Source organism: Spodoptera frugiperda, chromosome 8 (assembly GCF_023101765.2).
Source record: "Spodoptera frugiperda isolate SF20-4 chromosome 8, AGI-APGP_CSIRO_Sfru_2.0, whole genome shotgun sequence".
Taxonomy (NCBI): domain Eukaryota; kingdom Metazoa; phylum Arthropoda; class Insecta; order Lepidoptera; family Noctuidae; genus Spodoptera; species Spodoptera frugiperda.
Window position 1 is genome coordinate 8,730,133 of NC_064219.1, and position 20,696 is coordinate 8,750,828.

The following is a 20,696-nucleotide window of genomic DNA, read 5'->3' on the forward strand; positions in this document are numbered from 1 at the left end:
ATTATGTATGAAGTACTGCATATATTAACGTGGGTAACACACTTGACTAGTTGCCAATTATACGGCGATTGAGAATGTGATACGGCGAGATGGGCCATTTACTTCTACTTGGTTTCCTTTTTAAATGGGACAAAATTTAAATTTCATAAAATATGTATACAGGCAGATTTGCCTGCACGTGTTATAATATCTAGTTTGTTGCTGTTAGCGAGACTTTGCATCATGTTAGCAATGTTTAATTGTTAGTTAATTATAAACAAAGGTGGATTTGCTAGCCACATGAGAGCCCATGATAGACACCAGTAGTCAAGAAACGGTCGCCGCAGCTGAAACCGGCATGGAAGGATTATTATTATGATATGATAATCTAGATTTTCTTCCAGCTTCTACTATTAATCATATTTCGAAAGAAGCTAGCGCAATATAGGATTAGGAACTGCCCGAACCATAAAACAAGCGGTGAGAGGGGGAATGAATGACGTCAACCCAAGTTTTTATTTTTTCTTTTAAACATGTAATAGATTGTTCTTGTTCCCTAATTGACTTCGACGCCATCCGTTTCTCGTCCATTCCCCCCTGTTGGCTGTCATCTTATCATTCGATCACTTTTCCTGGCGATCATTTTTCACACAGTACATTTATCTTTCGTTTTTTAGTAGTAATAAAAGAGAATACGCCATTGTTTTAATACTAGTCTAATAAGTACTTGGTGCAGTCTTAAGTATGTCTAAAGTCTCCTCTTTAATCAAGTAATCAAAAAAATTAAGTGAAACTTCTAAGCTTTTAGGTCTCGGATTTCCCGTCAAAATTTGGGAAAAATAAAGAGCAGTTGTTACTTTCCGAATTCTGCCTTGTAAATGGCAATAATTTCGCCACCTATTCCATGGTTCTCACACCACCTCTGCCTATTCCTGCAAAGATGTAAATAATATTTACATTATTATTTTCTAAATATATCATATTATGATTATAATTATGTCGTTTAATGGGTTTATTATTTTATATTATTGATATGTCGTTTAATAGGTTTAATATTTATATTTTCAGGATCACATGCAGAATTACAGAGGCAAAGCCTTCGGCACACTTCCGCCACATGTTTTTGCACTAGCTGAGTCAGCGTACAGCTCATTACAGGTATGAATAACTTAAATAATAATATGTAATTATTCACGGACACCAGCACTTGAACCTTACCCAATTCCACATATTACTTCAATAGATTTTCGACCTTGTAACAAAAAGATTTAAGTTGAAAATCTGTTACCGGGACAAGTAGTAGGTTGACGTGCCGACGTCTGTACAAAACTGAACAAAAAATATAAATTGCCTAAATTACGGTCGCAGTACTGTAAATAATGGTAGCAAAGCAAGAAGGTCACATATTTTGTCACGGTTTTTCTTAGGACTATGAATCAGTTTTCCAGAGATCTGTATCATGTTGCATCTAGTTGTGATTCATGGAGATGTATTGCTATTTATTTATAGTTTATAGTATGGTACAAATCTATTAATTTTCCTTTCGTATTGCATTCAATGTTTTGAAAGATAACTTCGTATTCATATCAAAGTTCCAATAAGCATTATGTTGGTAGACTTAACGCAATGCTTTCCCCACAGAATGGTGAAAAGAACCAATCCGTAGTCATATCTGGTGAGAGCGGAGCCGGGAAAACAGAGACCACGAAACTGATCCTTCAGTACCTCTGTGCAGCCGGGGGACAGGCCTCGTGGGCTGAGCAGCAGATACTAGAGGCCAACACCGTACTAGAAGCATTCGGTAAGAACCCCACTTTTTTTTTGAAGGGGGAAAATCATCCAATCACTTCTCGCGCCTTGGGCGAGGCGAAAGGGAGTGGCAGACTCTTACTGACTAAAAACCACCCCGTTCCTACTCCTTCTTTTCGAGCCGGAGCCCCGGTAAACCCGCTAGGTAGTCCGCAGCCACTTTTATTACTTACACAGATCCCAATCACCACCATCAAACAACTCCCCCAACGACAGGAGATGAAATTACCTAATGTTAATCACAGTTATTTCCAACTTTATTGCCGAGCTACGACCGAAGAACCGCCCCCACGACGAGACGTGTCATCAACTTATCAAGCTGTCATACTGTAGATACTACCATTACCCTCCCTCGAAAAGGAGGGGCTGACAAACGAATCATTAGTTGCTAAACCGCACCCAAATTAAAAGCTTCAAAAACAGTGATATTTGTAAATATCTAAACATTTTAGTCACTCCCGGATATAATAGGCGTGTACGCTCTTGATAAACTAATAATTCAAATTGCTTATCTATTTTTTGCAGGAAACGCAAAAACTGTGCGAAACGACAATTCGTCCCGTTTCGGTAAATTCGTGGAGGTGCGGTTGGACCACCGCGGGGGGATCAAGGGCGCTGTGCTCAGAGACTTCTTGCTCGAACGGGCCAGGATCACTGGACCTTCGCCCAGGGAAACCAACTACCATGTCTTCTATCAACTCGTTGAGGGAGCTAAGGTGAGGAAAGACAGTGTTCTAAAAACCTTAATCAAATAAAATGATGTTCCACAATAACGTACAAGTTTTTGTAAAGTTTCAACCACTTTTGGACTCTTTTTCGTATCTTCTTCCCAATCCCAGATTCCCCAACAACCCTTAAATTCCTTACCCCCAAGATTTATCCATAACTTGGTGTTTGGACTCTTTCTTGACTACATACATACATCGTTTCTCTGACTAAAATCAAATCTTTCGTATCCGAATATAACAACAAAACTCACAATCACCTCTCTTCTTTACAGCACAATGCAGAGCTCCGTAACATCCTTCGACTGCGCGAGGATGTCCAGTTCAAATACCTAAGGCCTGAGGATGGCGAGGCCCACAAAGGTCGAGGTGGAGAACAAGGCAAGCTGGAAGCCCTGCAGCTGGCACTGACCGTGTTACAAGTACCGCCGCACATGTGTGAGGGACTGTTCAAGGTGTTGGCTGCTATACTGTGGCTCGGGAATATACAGTTCCAGGTAATGATTAGTGTTTAGTGTATGTTTTGGTCTAGTGCTTATTCTAGGCACTAGGATTAGGAGATAATTATTTGTTGCATATTATGATAACTATTAAAATTGTTTCCTTCAATTACTGCTAGTTTCTGCTATCTTGTCAACATTTTTTTTTTATTGATTTTAACCATTTTTGACTGCATATGATTGTTTCTTATTTTGTCAAGGATTTTAACCTTTACAAACATGCGGTCGCCTTTGGAACCTCCACCTTTTTTGAAGTCGATTAAAAATCTATTGACTTTTTCAGGACATAGACGGTGAACGTTCAACCCTAGCGGGAGAAGACACGGAGGCGGTGGATGCGGTCGCCAACCTGCTCGGCTTGCCCCTGCCCACTGCCAAGCGAGTGCTGTTGGAACGGCAGATCAACGTGCGAGGCAATGTCACTGATATACCGCTGCGGTTGCCAGAGGTAGGTTTAAATATGCTAGAAGAAAAGTTTAAGCTGTTAATATCTGCACGGAAAATTAGGCCTTATGAAACTTGTATTATAATCCAAATTCCATTGTCCACAGGCTCGTGAGAACCGTCACGCGATGGCTCGCGCGCTATACTCGCGTACGTTCGCGTGGCTCGTGCGTCACGTGAACAGTTGCTCGGCGCCGGGCCGCGCCGCGCGCTCGCTCGGCGTACTCGACATATTCGGCTTCGAGAACTTCGCCACCAACTCGCTGGAACAACTCTGCATCAACTACGCCAATGAGAAACTACACATGTTCTTCAATAACTACGTGTTCGCTCTAGAACAGGATATTGTAAGTATTATTATTACTTTTAAAGAGAAGCAACGTACGATCACAATGACATTCTTTTGCTAATTGATAATCTACTTTGTTCTTTCGCATTAGTGTCGATATTCTATTGAATCTCTTCAAAGCAGCTTAATGTTTAATATTGGTTATTCAATTTCCAGTATCGCCAAGAGGGCATAGTGTACAACCAGATCCAGTTCACGGACAACGCGGCGTGTCTCGAGCTGCTGGAGAAACCTCCTCGCAGCTTGCTGAAGTTGCTTAGTGAGCAGTGTCATATGCCTAAGGTAAGCGTTTGATTTTCTATGTTCAAATTATTAAATTAGTTTTTATGCAAACCTATTTAGAATGTAATAGGACTTTGTATTACAAGCTTGTAACTTTCTTCTCATTCGAATGTTATCGTCATCATCAACATGCCCGTGATAGAAATTGCCATACAATAACCCCACTTCCCACTTAGTAAGACGGTCGAAAATTGCAATTTCAAAAGTTCGCGTTTATCGGAGACTGTTGCTGTCTATCTATCCATGATGCGTACCTTTTTTTTTTTTTTTTTGAGGGTGGAAAATCATCCAATGACTTCTCCGCCTTGGGCGAGGCGAGAGGGAGTGTCAGACTCTTACTGACTAAAAACCACCCCGTTCCTACTCCTGCTTGTCGAGCCGGAGCCCCGGTAAACCCGCTAGGTAGTCCGCAGCTCCGGATTAGGCATCAGCCCTACTGGGCCCCATATGATGATACGTACCTAACCATTAGTTCGTTCTCACTAGAACGTGAAAAACAAATATTTTTCATACCCATATATCTTTCCCCAGGGTTCAGACGGCGCTTACCTCACAAACATACAAGGCGAGTTTGGCGAGCACCAGTCCTTCGTGAAAGGGTCTCGGAGGAAATGGGAGGAGGAGTTCGGAGTGCAGCACTACGCCGGCACCGTCAGCTACAGCGTCCAGGGCTTCGTGGATAAGAACCGGGACACGCAGCAGGATGCTTTCATTGACCACCTCAGCCGGTCTGCTAATCCGTTCGTGAGGGAGTTGGCTGATTATGTGCAAGATTTGGCACCTCCCGGACATGTAAGTATTTTATTATCAAGAGACTATACAAAAACCATTTAGTCAAGTTATAAGTTTTGTTTGAAAAAAAGCCAAGCGATTGTATGTATTTCCTTGCGATGACAAGTAGACGACTGGTAATTCATTATTTCCATAACGTGAATGTGAATGTAGATGCGTTTGCTACTAGAATCAGCAAAGTAAATTTAAAATTCACAAGGCTGTTTATCAAAATAAATGTATTTTTAACATGCTTTTTATCATCGACTTTTTGCTGTATAGGATACCTCGCTATCGAGTCCAAACTCGACGGGCACGACACAGCGCGGCACGTCCAAAGGCCGGCCCACGGTAGTGGACACGTTCAGGGCGCAACTACAGTCGCTCGTCGATATGTTGCAAGCTACTGATGTGTGGTGAGTATCTACTTATCTAGTAAACATAACTGAACCATATAAATGGAACATTATCATAATCGATCATTATTTATTATCATAAGCGGTTGACGCATTTAGCTACCGTGCAACGGGTAGCGGGCTCGATTCCGCACGGAGCAACTCTTTGTGTGATCCACATATTGTTGTTTCGGGTCTGGGTGTATGTGAACTTGTATGTTTGTAAACCCACCTACGTCCTAGGAGAATTTTATTATTCTTAAAGACATTAAAACATCAGTTCTGTTGAGAGTTTAGTTCTGTCTCCTATATTATACTTACTACAAATTATTATGTTATGCTCTCGTGAAAAAAATAACACCTAACTAACAAAACAATCGTCTCCCAGGTACGTCCGCTGCATAAAACCGAACGAGAACAAGGAAGCTGGGAAGTACTCGGAACAGCTAGTGCTGGAACAGCTGAAGTACCTCGGTATGAACGAGATAGTCCGCATCCGACGCGACGGGTACCCCATACACCTGCCCACGCCGCACTTCCAGGCGAGGTACAGGTGTCTACTGCCGCATCCAAGGCCTAAGAACCCGGAGATACAGTAAGTTTGTTCATATTGCCCTTTAATAGGCTAGTTTCCTACTAGTCAAATTCAATACTTTTTTCGAAACGTCAAAGACGATATTTTCTATGAACTTTGTATGAAATACTCTATTATGACGTCATCAGATTTTTACGTCAAATAGCAGATTTATTTCTAGAAATTTAGCTAGAAAAAATTCAAAATTAAGTAGTTCATCAAATTTATGAATGAGAGTGTGATTATTTTTGAATATTTCATTGTATTTGAAAAGTTGTAATAATTTATTTTTGACCCAATCATCATCCCTATTCTGTTAAAGGTGATTTGTTTTCGTTGCAGTTTGTATTGTTAATTCAGAAAACTCTTTGATGTTTTTTATTTCTGTATCTTATATATGTTTTTCTTCACAGAGCGATCACAGCAATAGTGAATGCACCAAAGGACGACTGGCAAATCGGTCACACGAAGATTTTCATGAGAAGTTCCGTACACGCTCCATTGGAGGCCAAGAGGTCAGCTTTGTTGCAGTCCTCAGCTCTGAGGATACAGAAGGTAAGTCACATTAAATTGCATAGAAGAAATATAATAATGAAAGAAGCAATCACAGGTTGCGCATATTAGTAGTTATTTTGCGCATGATTGCGCAATATGGCGCATAATTTAATGATCATTTAAACAATAACAATTCAATTTGACGTTTCAAAAGTGCCTAATTTAGGATTAATTGAAATAAATGCTTTGACTTTGACGTTGATTACTTATTTTTATTACTATTGTAATTTCATTTAATTTGTCATAAAAACTGTATTATAAACCATTTTCCTCCTCCACAGTGGTACAAGGGCTCGATAGCCCGCCGTCAGTACCTAACATGGCGGCGCGCGGCCGTGGTCCTGCAGTCCGCGCTCCGCGGCTGGAAGGAGCGCGCCGCCTTCCTGCGCCTGCGCCGCGCCGCGCTCACTCTGCAGCGACATCTGCGCGGAGCGTTCGCACGGGAGGTCGCCGCCGCACTCCGGGAGATGAAGAGGGTCAACCAGGAGATCAAGCTCAGGGAAGAGAGGAACAGGTAAATACCTCATCTGTGAATATTCAGTATTAACTGGCAGGTCTATCTCTCGAGTAGTTATCTTTCTGATTAACACTCTTATTAGTATTGCAATAAAGTTGAAAATTTATTAGAAAATCATGTTATGTATATATATTGAAATCTATATCTATAAATTACTCTTTTTCTTCTCCACTCAGCCTACAAGAAAAAGCGAACCAAGAGCGAGCAGAGCTGGAGAACATGGCTGACCAGCTCCGAGGCCTGTCCTGTCCGACCAGTACACGCGCGGAGTCCGTGAACCTGGACAATCTGTTCGACTTCCTGGCAGACGTGCCCACACAACGAGGGGCGCCGGACGGACAGCCTGACACACACCAACCTACTATAGCGGAGATTGGAGACTCCATGGAGAGGCTCGCTGATGATCTGCATCAAGAGGTAAGAGAGAAAGACTTAGGACGTTTTTACAGGGACAGAGTAACATACATGTGCCTGGGTATCACCTACAGGCTGATTGTAAACTCGTTTGTTATTTCAATGCCCATTAGTTGATTTTTATAGAATAGTACTCCTAAACAATTCTGATTGAAATCATCGTTTCGCAGTTGGAACACGTGCTAGCAGCAGAAATGAACGAACTGAGCAAGTGTCACACGGAAGCTCAGCGCAAGCCAGACGGGGCGCCGTCAGACGCGATCCCCCCGCCGCCTCCGTCGACGCTGGCCATACAACCCATCGTACCACCCGCGCCACCGCCGCCGGCGTCCATGACGTCATCGTACAACGGAGTAATGAGTGCGTCACTAACGAACGGTATGACTCCGCCGAACGGGGATGTGATGACGTCATCTCTGACGCTGCCGCCGCCGCCCGCAGTGGAGCCCCTGTCGGAACAGTCCCCGGTGTTCCCGCCGCCGCCTGCCACGTGTACTCTGCCTGAACCTGCTGGACCACCGCCACCACCACCACCCACTACCAAAGGTGAGATATGACCTTACAAACCGAGTAAAATAAATGGCAACTACACTTTTTACCTTGAAAAGTCAACCTACAAAATGTTTCTATAACACCCACGTGTATGCCGGTTATGTTATAAATCCCACGTAATGTGATCCCCACCTCCTTTGGAGATTATCACATACCTCACAATGCGGAGGAGGCTCATAGTCCAGCAGTGAACTGTCACCCACTGTTGATGATAAACCGCCTCCTTTCCCGCTAGGGGCGCAACGCAAGCACTGCACGAAAATAGCTAAGCGCAATTATTATTGTAGGTAAGTCAGTATGATTTACTTTTTATATCACGTATCTAAACCTTTTATAAATGTATTATTCTGTGTCATAGATACAACACCGCCGGAGTTAACCAACGGCATCATTCCCAACGGCAAGCTGTCGTTGGTGAAGGGCAAGGAGCCGATATACGAGGCAGTGATACCGCGGCCAGCGCCCGAACAGGGCAACGATCCGTCACCGCCGCCTCCACCTCAACCCACTCCTCCTGAGACCAATGGGTATGTACACGTTAAAGCTTAGTAAACGCTGCGCAACCAACCTACCAACTAACTGACCACTAACTCTATTGGTTGTGCCACAAAGCGCAATACTCCTCATGAATATGAGTCTCTATCGTATCTGGAAACTAATCGAGTACCCCTTCAACTAGTTACGTTAATTGAATGTCATGAGAGTTATAGCCGTTATAATACTGAAATGTAGACTTTTAAAATCGGATTGAAATATCAATCAACAGATCTTGAGAAACAAATAAAAAATTGCCACCCATTTAGAATACAGTTACATTTACATTAATTGGAATAATGTGTTTTTAATATTAATATGCCCCCATTGTTTGTCCAGGTTTGTCCGCAAAGAGGTGCAAGTGGAGATGGAGCAGTGTAACGCGCCCCTCCCTCCCCTGCCTCCTGTAGACAACGCCCCCACCTCACCCCCTCCCGTGCCCATGGACACCTGCATTAGTCCACCGCCCATGATGAATGGAGACTCTACGGTAAGTCTAGTTCTATATAAAAAGAAATAATCTTGAGCTGGATATGTATGTTATTTCAAATTCCAATAACTCACAACGCCGTATGGTGATGGGCAGAGTAGAACACATTTATCACCACCCTCACTCTACCTGTGGGTATCGAAAGTGTAGAGTACGAGACATCATATTTAACAAAACCTTCAAACATGCTTGCTAAACGTTGAAACTATGTCAAACCACTTCCCTTATATAGGGGGCCCATAGTCCAGCAACTAAAAGCAACAATTCTAACTATTTTTAACAGAGCATCGACCGTAACGCCCGCCGCAAGGAGCGAGTAGAGCGGCGCCTGCACCAGATCGAGGCGCAGGCCACCACCCACCCGCCCACCACGCCACCCGCTGACGTCACCAACGATCTCTCAGAGTTCGCCAAACTCTACTTCAATGATCATCCGCGATCGCCTGAAGGTAAACTCAATCTTAATTCAATGTATTTAGGGTCTACTAGCAAACCTGGCGAACTCCGTTTCGCTACCAATGCTATTCCTTGCTTTTCTCTTAATTTTTTCCTGAATTTTCTTTGCTATAAACCTCACGGAGCCCGAGACCTTTACAACGAATGCAAAACCGTGGAAATCGGTTCGTGCGTTCTGGAGTTATGGCATCAGGAAGGAAAACCCGACTTATTTTTATATTATAGATTATGGTCTATACATGCTATTTCATCGACGTGATGAGTGAGTGAAATATGAGGTGGACAAACTATTGTCTTTTTAAATGTTTAAAATGCTTAGTTTTATAAGTAACATTACAAAAAGTTGAACATTTTATTAAAACCAATGAGATCCAAAAAAATCGAAACAAGCGATTAATGAATATGCATCCATTATCAACTTACAGTAACATTTATAAGGTTCAAATTAAAATGCCTTGTTTTTGTCATCAGGCACAATAATGGCGACGCTGACCCGCAAGAGCAAGTCGATGGAGTTGCTGACCAAGGAGGAAATGATCACGTACCACAAGGGGAACAACATTCCTACCTCGCACATACAGCTGCACGACCCGGACAGTGTCACCGCGGCCGTCAATATATTCAGAGTGAGTTTGTGCTACTTTTTTTTTAGAATATCGTTTAAATTATAGCAACAATGTCAGTATTATAATCGAGACATAAAGTTAACGTGATTAATTATTATGTACTCACTTACATGTTTGACGACTTGACTAGTTTCAAACCATGCTAGAGGCTTATATTCATGAGCAGCATTCCGCGACACACGACGCGGCGATTTTCGCGATGCTACTGTACCGACAAGTACAGCTAAGACAAGCTGATTAACCGATATCATTATAATTAAATTAGTATATATCACGAAAGTATTTGTAACTAAAATATATTTAATGTGTAGGATTTATGTCGCTACATGCGCGGCGAGTTGACGGCGGAGAAGGAGACACAAGTGATACAGTCCATCATTGGAAAGGGCATAGAACGCGAGGAGCTGAGGGATGAAATCCTCGTGCAGTGTGTCAGACAGGTCAGTGATACATTTTGTAAGGAATATTTTTTGCAGACCTGTTTGCTTCATTAACATTATTGTAAGGTTATTTACTTGAGAACTGTGATAAAACATATCTCATACAATATCCTAGTTTTGTTGTACCGTTTTGGTCATGCTCGAATACTTTCGAGCCATAGCGGGATCCTTAATTAATAAAATAAATAATAGCTGCGCGCGTAATTTTTTCTGATATTGTTAAACAAGTATGTCATGAACCCTGGATTTATCAAAACAAAACTGTATACTTACCTACTTCACATAAATAAATCTATTGTACAGATAACGGAATGCCCAGTAGAAGAGTGGGCGGAGCGTGTATGGCTGATATTGTGCCTGTGCGCGGTGGCGTGGCAACCCAGTCGCGGGTTGCAGCGCTACTACAGTGCCTGGCTGCGGTCCCGGGCCAGGCTGCTCGGCCCCGCGCCCGCGTCCCCCGCGTCCCCGGCGTCGCCCGCGTCTCCCGCCGCCCGCGAAGCACACTGTGCCCAATGGTGCCTGGACAACTGCCGCGGTGCTGCGCCCAGGCAGCTGCCGCCCAGTACTGTTGAGATTGCTGTATGTTTCACTTCTTATTAATTTTCTTTGTAGGTCTACATGAGAACATATAGTAACATAACAGGCAGTACAAAGTCGTCACCTATGAAGACAGAAAGTGTGAGAATGCAACAAATGCTACAGTTGACCTTTTTCTTTCACTCATGATTATTTTATCCTTAACCTTTATATTTATTATTAACCTTTAAACGTTTGAGATTGGATGCCATTTGTTTTTATTACGTTTAAAAAAATTCACATACCTTAACCTTGCTTAACTTTTATATCACAGGCGATGCGTCGTCTCGGCACGATAGTTTGCCGCTTCTTCTTCCTGGACGGTCGCACGAAGGCGATAGACGTGCACCCGGCGGACACGGCGGCGGCGGCGGCGGCGCGGCTGGCCGACAAGCTGGGGCTGGGGGCGCAGGCCCGCGCCGGCTGGGCCGTGTACCAGCAGCGCGCCGGCACCGAGGAACATGTGCGCGCCACGCACTACCTCTATGATGTCATCGCTGCTTGGGAGATGTGAGTATATTTTTTGTAGTATTAACATTTGTTGTAAATTTAAAAATGCTTGTAAGACATCTTTCGGCTCTCAGCTTTGATAATAACTTAACTTTAACAGTTAAATTGATTAAGCAACCATTAGCTCGAAAGCGCAATCCCTAAAACTAAGATCAATTCTGATTTTTTTATTTAAGATCGGTTACAATCGACCGTAAAAGTAATAATTCCACTATATAATATTAAATATAAATTATGTCCCCCAGGCAACAAGGTCCGGGCGGCGGTTCAGCCGACAACCGCTTCGTGTTCAAGCGGCGCCTGTTCCGCGGCGGCCGCGAACTGCCGCACGACCCCGTCGAGGTCGCGCTGCTGTATGCACAGGCCGTGCACAGTGTCGTCAAGGTAACTTACACAGACAAGTTATCTACAAACTTACTATACTAGATTTTTAAAAAGAAGATGAATGATGTTGAAGTCTGAAACCTTCGCTAAAAAGAATGTTGCATTATAAGCTTCAATTAAAATCCCCCAAAAGACCGGTAATGCACTTGTTCGTATGTCGCAAGTATTCACAGCGGAGCGACTTCGACTGATCCATCACCTCGTTTTCTGCCCTATTTACCATAGTAAAATAAGAAAATATATTCAAATAAACTCAGCTAAACCAGCTAACTCCATGCCATAGTTGCTATTATAAACAATTTCCCGCCAGATGGACGAGTTCCCAGTGTCGGAGAAGGTGGCGCTGCAGCTGGCGGGGCTGCAGGCGCAGGTGTCGCTGGGGGAGCCGCCCCCCTCACCCCCTCCCCCCCACACGCGCGCCTACTACGCGCAGCCTGAACAGTTCCTGCCGCAACGCATCGCTAGAGCTAGGCCGGCGCAACAATGGGTCAGTACATACTTATAAACAAGATACAAACGCATTTCAACTTACTGCAGTTATTTTAGAGTCTAGTAACAAGATTGCTAAGAGCATATAAACGTACGACATGAAAAAGTATGTAAGTTGACAATGAAATCTAAGTAGTATCATCCAGGAATCAATACACCGGTTCCTATTTACTTAAAATTGCCATTTCATTATTGATTTATCTAGCTTAGATTTTTCTAATTCTAGTTATTGTTCTCAAACCCATCATAAAATAATAATTTCCCTCGAACAGGCGACGATACTTGCCCAAGCGCACCGTCAGTACGGCGCGGGCCGCGCGGAGCTGACTGCCAAGGCGCTGTACCTGTCGTGTGTCATGCAGTATCCGCTGTACGGAGTCACGCTGTTCCCCGTCACCTACAAGGGATACTGGGCTCATGGTAAGTGGAAACTTAGGGATTCATTTCAATTTTGTAAACATCTAGGTAAATTGACTTGATTTACTGATATTCTGACAATTAAAAAAGCACTTATACACTGGCTGTTCCTTTGAAATTAATCGTTTTTCAATGAGTCAATAATATATTACCATTCCACCAGGCCCCAACGTACTCCTGGGCGTGGGATCAGAAGGCGTAGTCCTCGTCCGGCCGACAGACAAGGTGGTGCTGGCGGAGTACCCGTACAGCAACATCGCGGCGCTGCTCATGGACCCCGTGGACAACGGGCTCACCATCAGCCTCACGCACCACGGCCAGCACGACGGACACCGGTATGTTGTACTAGGGCACGAAGACTTGAACACTGGAGGCCAGGACGGACAACGGTATGTCAATACCCAACAAGCAAAGTAATCCTATAAGGAAATATTATAAGTCTGTCACTACTAATAACGCTCTTGTAAAGTTTAAACATTGCGGTAGACTTTTTAACTTATAATAGCATTTGCCAAGCCTTAACATACTCAAGTGCATTTGTTTTTATATCTCGGTCTTGTAGTTCGCTACAAGACTGATCTCTAAAACATTTATAGGACATTTTTACTAGTAATAGCATTTCACAAGCATACATATACTCAAGAGTAATAGCCTTTATAACTCAGTCTTTTAGTTAACTATAAGATTATCTTTTAGGACACTTTAAGGAATAAGTCTCCTATAATTGTTTGAAGTAAGACTAAATAATCCTGAATAATATTTTGATCCTATAGTAGCATTTTGTGAGAGAAAATGATATTATAACATACTTAGCTGAAACGATTACAAGTTTGTGCCATCATAGTCTTGCTCGAGACTCTTTTAAATCTAATAGTACTTAAAAAGAGAGCTATAAGATCAAAAAGGTTTATAAGATAGTAGATCAATCACTTTACTAGTAAACAACAGGATCGGGATATAAATCAAGCGCGTCAAGTGCAAACACAGGTGAAGTAATTGAGGGTTCCGCGATCAATAATATTTTTTCACCCTTTTCCCACTACTCAGAAAGTAAAGAAGTTGAAAATTGGGAAGAAGAATACGATTTAAATAACGCAGAGACCACTGACTATGAAAAATAACAAATGTCAAAAAAAAATATTATCCGATAAAATTATTTTAACATTAAAAAATTAAGTACTTATGGGTGTGTTTAAAAAATATGTGGATACAAAATCAGTAACAAATTTTGCATTCATCCTCGATGTAATGGTCATATATACTGTACTGGGAGCAAATCGGGAACCAAAAAAAGATTTGATGCAATAAAACTATTATGTTTTCTTGACTACAAACGAAATGAGTAGGTCTATACATATTGTTTATATAAACTGAAATCCACACCCATTGCAGCTTTCGGATAACACAAAATGTGTATTTGTCCAAGGCCATCTCATATTTGTAAGTAAAATCAAAGAAGATTTTGTCAAAAAACAGTCGACATCAGAGATGGTCGTATCAGAAATACGACCATCTTGTTAATTAAATCCTAAAAAATGGAAAATCGATCATTAACAGGCATACTTCAAGGGAACTCTAATTTGTTTTAAAATGGAGGAGAGTTATCTGGACAGAAACTGTTACAAATACTAATTTACCTATAATGATTCTATAAAGTACTTAACGAAGAGCAATTTTAAAACATGGCGGATATTCATGACATTGTTGAAATAATTAATTTACAATAATATACTAATGTGCTATTTTTCGGAGGGCATTGTGAAATTAACTAAATTTTGGTACACATTTACAGTAAATATGACTTTCCCACGGGTTCACACCCTATATTTTAAATGTATTATTAGTTATATTTTACAATAACACAAAATAATAGTTACGTTTTTATTAAAAATAAATGACTACAGAACAACCGGCACCACGACCCGAAGCAACAACAAAAATAACCTCTTAAAATATACTTATAACTAATAACTAAGTACATTACTAGTGCCATATAAACAAGATTGCTTTAGTAAGATACTTATGTCAGATACTAACAAGAGCGTTTGTACTTGTAATTGTGTAGTCTCATAACATTATAGAAGCTATTGCGCTTAGTCAAGTATATTATAGGGCTTAGTAACATTTTATAAGTTGATTATAAGATAGATATAGAAATAACTGATCTTATAACTGCGCCCAAATCCAGCTTTGTAGAATGCTACAAGTATCTTATAAGTGAAAATAAAAGTAGTCTTGAGATCGTTTTAAGTACTGATTTTGCTAGTTGGGTATGTTCACACGACCTGCTTGTCCGTAACCAACCATACTGCCTGCGTCGCGGCGTCGTACTAACTTGTGTTACTGAAGTAGGAGACTCGCAAGCTCCAAGCTTGTATGAAGATGCGCTGTATTTATGTGTCTTCCTAGCTAACTGTGCTGTTGGGTGTTTGTTTGAAAGAGTAATAATGAAATCAGATCAACTCAAGTTACAGATTGTGTTCTCATATCATAATGTTGGCATTGTATTGACATTTGACAGTAATGATCGATTTGAGTTTATTTTAGCACATTTTTTCGAACAAACACCCCGTAGCTAAACTGCTCTACAGCCTCATGTGCCTTTATAAAGCTCTTTTGTCCGCGGTACTTTTACCAACACTGAAAAAAGCACACGAAATTGATTCCTGCACCATTGGTATTAGGTGCATAGTTCTGGAGTCGGCCCAGAAGAACGAGGCGGCGTGGTTGATGGCGGCGTACAGCCCGGTACTGGCCAACGGGCTGGCGGACGAGCCCCCGCGGCGCGCGGCGCCCGCGTCGGAGCGCTCGCGCCTGGCCGCCGCACTCAAGAGCGCGCGCCGGGCACTCGTCGACTCCGGCATGCTCAGGAGGCCTACTGAGGCATCCGCTGGGAACTTCCTGAGGAATACGCTGAGGAGGTAACAAATACATATGCTACGTAATATGCAAGATTTGGAACTGATATTTTTGGGCACTTTTTAACAAATGTAATAAAAATCATTTAACTCAGGCTGATGAGTAAACTTTGAGGACTGATGATAAAACACTCTTCTATACTTGTATTTATCTGTCTTACATTTTTGTCAAACACTTATTTTTGTCTTTAAAGAAATGCCTAACTAGCAAACAAGTCATAACCTCATAATAACATTCCACCAGGTTGAGCAAGCACCGTCTGGAGAAGATGCGGCTGGACATCGCGGCGGAGGGCCAGGGCGAGAGCTACAAGAACTTCCCGGCCGGCTACTGGTGCTGGGCGCGCTCGCTGCCGCACTCGCTCACCAAGCTCAACGAGGCCGAGGAGGTCGCCGCCATGCAGATATTTAAGGTACTACTACATAACTACACGCATGTTAAACCGTGTTGTCATGTAAATAAAGGTTGTCATATAAAAGACACAATACCTATCTACATCCATAAAAACAATAATAACACAGGATAAACTTTAAAATGAGTGTTTTTTTCTATAATGATGTCTTAAAAAAATATTAGGTACGTAACCAACTAATTTAGATTCGGTCAAAACTTCGGCATTGTTAAAAAGATGACTTGCTGTATTGTTGTATAAGAAATTATTGTTAATTCTACATCCCTATTATTTAAGTTATTTCCTTCGATGACAATTACAAAAAGCTATACATAAAAATGCTTAATGACCAGGACATAATGAGCCACGCGGGCCTGACAGCCTCGCACGAGGGCAGCAGCACGAACCTGGCCAACAACAACAGCGTGGCGCAGGACTCGGACAGCGACGACCGCGTCGCGCTCGCGCAGGCGCTGCTGCAGCGCTGTCTGCAGAAGGACACGCTGCTGTGCGAGCTCTACATGCAGCTCATTAAACAGGTAATTACATTATTGTAATTTTCAAAGTGTATGATATTCAAAATTTTTGTATAGGTTCAGACACCAGCACCACTAACCTCAAGTTTATCGACAACGTTTTGCTTTGTTTGAATAATATTCACAATAAAAATATTTGGAACGGTTTTGCAATAAAATCGTTACTATATACTGATTCTTGAATATCTGAATTCAACATGTAGATACTGCTACCTAAACAACTGTAAATCTGTTAGTAAAACAAAATAGGAAATCATTTAAGTTTAGTTTATAAACTGAAATGTAATGTAAATGTCCCCCCAGACGACGGAGCACCCGGAGCCGTGTTCCCGCGTGTCTGCGCGGCACTGGGCGCTGCTGTGCGCGGCGGTGGGCGCGGCGCTGCCGCCCGCCAAGCCGCTGCGGCGCCTGCTACTGGCGCATCTGCGCTACCGCGGCACCGCGCTGCACCACGGGGAGGAGGGCAAGTTCGCGCGCAGGGCCGAACAGGTACACTACCATACTCATACTCAGGGAATATTGTGTTAGGAATCTTTTGGGACCTTACTCATGCCCAAATGAGAAGTACAATCAATATAGATTATTAAATCCGAAATAGTAAAATTAATTATGAAATCCAACACCAAAACGAAATAAATACGGTTTAATAAAAACGCATATTAATCACAGCTAAACATAAAACATACATACTTCACGTCTCCCATGAGGGTAGGCAGAGACAAAAATAAATAAACTAAACTTAAAACAATAAGTTCATGAATAACTGATTGACATGTGCCAATGCTAGAACCAAAACTATGTATTTCAACTGCTTACAACGACAATCTTACAACCGCTTTCAAATTCTTCCCTTACAATAATCGCTTTGCTTGACGTCTACGCTTGCTCTACAGATAGCCCACTGGCCCCCCTACCATCCCTTACACCAACCAGCTTACCATGAGCCCAGTGCCCACCATCCCTTCTGTAAATATTATCATTTCGGCCGTTAATGATATATCCATAGGAGTGGGTAAGATTACCAAATTACTAATAAAAAAGTCAGTTATGTTTATTACGAACTAATGTATAACTAACACGTTATACACATGTTTGGGTGGAAATAAAACAACTATGTCATTTGTGTATGTTACAACTAAAAACTAAACCTTTTATAACTCTAAAAACAGTTGGAGCATCGTTGTTCAACACAACAACTAATGTGTTAATGATAACCACATACAACAAACATTTATAAACCAAAGAAACTAAATGGGTTATTATTGGGGCTTGACTTGTAAGACCCTTTGGCTTATAAGTATTATGTTATCCCACCAGGTGGCTCTAAGCATAGCCCAAGTCCCCCGTCGCCTAGCAGCGCCGTCGAAGGAGGAAGTGCTGTGCGCGGCGGCGCGGCGGCCCATGCACGTGCGCGTGTTGTTGCTGGACGGCAAGCAGCACGGACTCGTGTTCGGGCCCGCCGCCACCGCCGACCATCTCGTCACCATGCTCCGGGAGAAGATCGGACTCACTGATGCTGCTACAGGTACATATGACTTTATTAACTCTGTATCATCTATCTTTTACCTTTCTTGTCATAAAATGATAAGAAACTCTTTAGTTTCTAGATTCTATTATTTTTTGTTGACTAGGAACAGGTCAATAACTTGAACTAAATCTTGTAAAAAAAACTCCTTTTTCTGATTTAAAATAACTTGTTTAACATGACTATAGGAAGTTGAGACGGGATATTTACCATGTTTATTTATGTCTATGAGTTTCCGATATTTCGGCAACATAAATAATATCAAAGCGCCATGATCACGGATGATTTACGTCTCATGTAAATGATTATCTAGTAACTCAAGTTCTTAATGAATAAGAGTCTAGTGACCATGTCAGATTTAAAAAAACTTGTTTAGCATGACTAATATTGAATTTTCCCCCAGGCTACGCCCTGTACGAGGTGTGCGCTAACTCGACCCCGGCGGGTGCGGGCGAGCGCGCGCTGGCCGGCAGTGAGCGCGTCGGGGACGTACTCGCGCGCTGGGAGAAAGCGGGCGCCACTGCCGCCGCCTGCAGGTACTGGGTTTTAGACTTAATTGCAATTATATTAAAGTTGAAAAGTCATCCATCAGTCGAGGCTTGCCAGGGTACTGGAACAGAAAAGCCATATACCGTAGCTCCGGCCGGCATAAGGCAGTTGTCCCACCAACGGCGAGTGAACGACTAACTATCGGCTATTTTCTCGCTCAAGAAACGTACAATAGATATACTTTCCGTGTAAACAAAAGAGATGCATATACAAATAGTTGATCGCTGACTGTTCACACTGCCGGCGAGTGCTCGCTTCACTTGTTTGTTTTTGTTTTCACTCGTTTTCACTCGTTTCTAGTTCTAGCTCTACTCGTTACTCGTTCATCGTTGCCGGTGGGACAAATGCCTAAAGCAAGAGTTGAAACGGAGTTGTTTTTAATCTGTAAAGAGTCTTATGGCGCATTTACATTAGTCGGTTAGACCGCATTCGGCTGCAGGCCGTATTCGGTCACCAACTAATATAAACAGGTATTCGTTTGGCCGTATTCGGTTTGGCCGTATTAATTCGGTGTCTGTGACCGACCTACGACCGACCTAATGTAAACGCGCCATTAAACTTTAATCAATATCCTTGCATAAGAAACAACTATGTGTGATATGAATTTGCGTTTGTGAAAATCCTACTGGGGGCTACATTTGAATTAAGAAGAAAATATGAATAAAGTGTATTGTGGTCGTACCAGACTGGTGTTCAAGAAGCGCCTGTTCCTGGGCGAGCGGCCGCTGCAGACGTCGTGCGCGGCCGAGATGGAGCTGCTGTACTACCAGGTGCTGCACTCCGTGCGACACGACCGACTGCCCATCGAGACCGACGAGGCTGTGAGTATCTTGTTATAATATACAATCGGCAATCGATATGTTAAGTGGGACGTTGTCACGTTGTCTTCACATAGGAGAGTTGTGCTTCGCCACGGTTTGACTAAAATCATATCACGGCCTAACAGAAAATCGACATGAAATGACGCTTGAGTTGTATTTTGCAATATAATTTAGGTTTGTGTGGTGTATCCAACGGTGGCGCTGTTTGCATAGCCCCATGTTGCATATTAAATTAGAAAAGCGACTAACCAGGGGCGGTAAGTAGCGATATCGACCTTTAGTGGGGCTTAGATAAACACACGTCTGCCTATTTGTTTGTCTATTCTATAAAAAAATGTGTTGTGTTTGTGCAGGTGATGCTGGCGGCGCTGCACGCGCAGGTGGTGAAGGGCGAGTGCGCGGGCGGCGGCGAGGAGTGCGCGCTGGCGGCGGGCTGCGTGCTGCCGGCGCGCCTGGCGCAGCCCGCGCTGCCCGCGCCCGCCGTGCGCCTGCACCACCTGGCGCTGCGCGGCACGCCGCCCCATCTCGCCATGCAGCGCGCGCTCACGCTCGCCTCCTCCTGGCCGCTCACACGCGCCACCATCTTCGACGTCATGGTCAGTATACACTGCTTTTTTCGAGGGGCCAATATCATCGAAATATTCCTCGCCACACCCTTAGGCGGGCCTAAGGGTGTGGCGAGGAATGTCAGACTTTTAATCGAATCGAAGCCTTGGCTATCCGTTGTGTCGTTGGCGTCTCTCATAGTCGGGTATAAGCTTACGTTACATTTCCAACTGTAAAAAATCGACAGCTAAAACTCGACTTATAGAGCTTCCCTCCACGATAGTTTATATTTGTACTCATATAGCAGTATATTTTACGATAGTCATTACACGACTCCTAATCAATGACGTTTCTACCCCAGCAATCGTTCACATCGAACTGGCCGCGCGCCCTGTGGCTGGCGGTGGACGCGCGCGGCCTGACTCTGTTGCGGCGCGGCTCCCGCGCGGCGCTAGTGTCGCACGACCACGACCAACTGCTGGCCGTGTCGCCGGCGCCGCGGGCGTTGCTGCTCGTCACCCGGGCTGACCGGAAACATGCTAAACTTGTGCTCTCTACTGATCAGGTATGTACAAATATCTATTGACGAAGATACAACATAAGTAATGATGATTCATTTAT

The 20,696-nt window shown here is 43.0% G+C and overlaps 1 protein-coding gene across 3 annotated transcripts in view; it reads left to right on the top strand.

Annotated features, from left to right (window-relative positions):
- LOC118275869 (myosin-I heavy chain) overlaps positions 1-20,696 on the top strand; it is an 86,748-nt gene that overhangs the window by 63,041 nt on the left and 3,011 nt on the right. For 2 of the 3 annotated variants that reach the window (XM_035593984.2, XM_035593982.2), the window contains 34 exons: positions 1,048-1,137; positions 1,621-1,780; positions 2,314-2,504; positions 2,789-3,010; positions 3,297-3,461; positions 3,565-3,804; positions 3,963-4,088; positions 4,620-4,880; positions 5,142-5,275; positions 5,643-5,849; positions 6,242-6,383; positions 6,665-6,897; positions 7,077-7,317; positions 7,485-7,860; positions 8,225-8,393; positions 8,740-8,890; positions 9,174-9,339; positions 9,818-9,972; positions 10,284-10,412; positions 10,716-10,991; positions 11,263-11,498; positions 11,744-11,882; positions 12,193-12,369; positions 12,644-12,791; positions 12,952-13,177; positions 15,473-15,709; positions 15,951-16,119; positions 16,452-16,637; positions 16,938-17,123; positions 17,952-18,159; positions 18,563-18,695; positions 19,394-19,529; positions 19,883-20,125; positions 20,437-20,640. In XM_035593984.2, coding sequence (XP_035449877.2) covers positions 1,048-1,137; positions 1,621-1,780; positions 2,314-2,504; positions 2,789-3,010; positions 3,297-3,461; positions 3,565-3,804; positions 3,963-4,088; positions 4,620-4,880; positions 5,142-5,275; positions 5,643-5,849; positions 6,242-6,383; positions 6,665-6,897; positions 7,077-7,317; positions 7,485-7,860; positions 8,225-8,393; positions 8,740-8,890; positions 9,174-9,339; positions 9,818-9,972; positions 10,284-10,412; positions 10,716-10,991; positions 11,263-11,498; positions 11,744-11,882; positions 12,193-12,369; positions 12,644-12,791; positions 12,952-13,177; positions 15,473-15,709; positions 15,951-16,119; positions 16,452-16,637; positions 16,938-17,123; positions 17,952-18,159; positions 18,563-18,695; positions 19,394-19,529; positions 19,883-20,125; positions 20,437-20,640 — 6,462 coding nt within the window. The remainder of the gene's footprint in view (positions 1-1,047; positions 1,138-1,620; positions 1,781-2,313; positions 2,505-2,788; positions 3,011-3,296; positions 3,462-3,564; positions 3,805-3,962; positions 4,089-4,619; positions 4,881-5,141; positions 5,276-5,642; positions 5,850-6,241; positions 6,384-6,664; positions 6,898-7,076; positions 7,318-7,484; positions 7,861-8,224; positions 8,394-8,739; positions 8,891-9,173; positions 9,340-9,817; positions 9,973-10,283; positions 10,413-10,715; positions 10,992-11,262; positions 11,499-11,743; positions 11,883-12,192; positions 12,370-12,643; positions 12,792-12,951; positions 13,178-15,472; positions 15,710-15,950; positions 16,120-16,451; positions 16,638-16,937; positions 17,124-17,951; positions 18,160-18,562; positions 18,696-19,393; positions 19,530-19,882; positions 20,126-20,436; positions 20,641-20,696) is intronic. The other variant, XM_035593983.2, reaches the window with a different exon arrangement.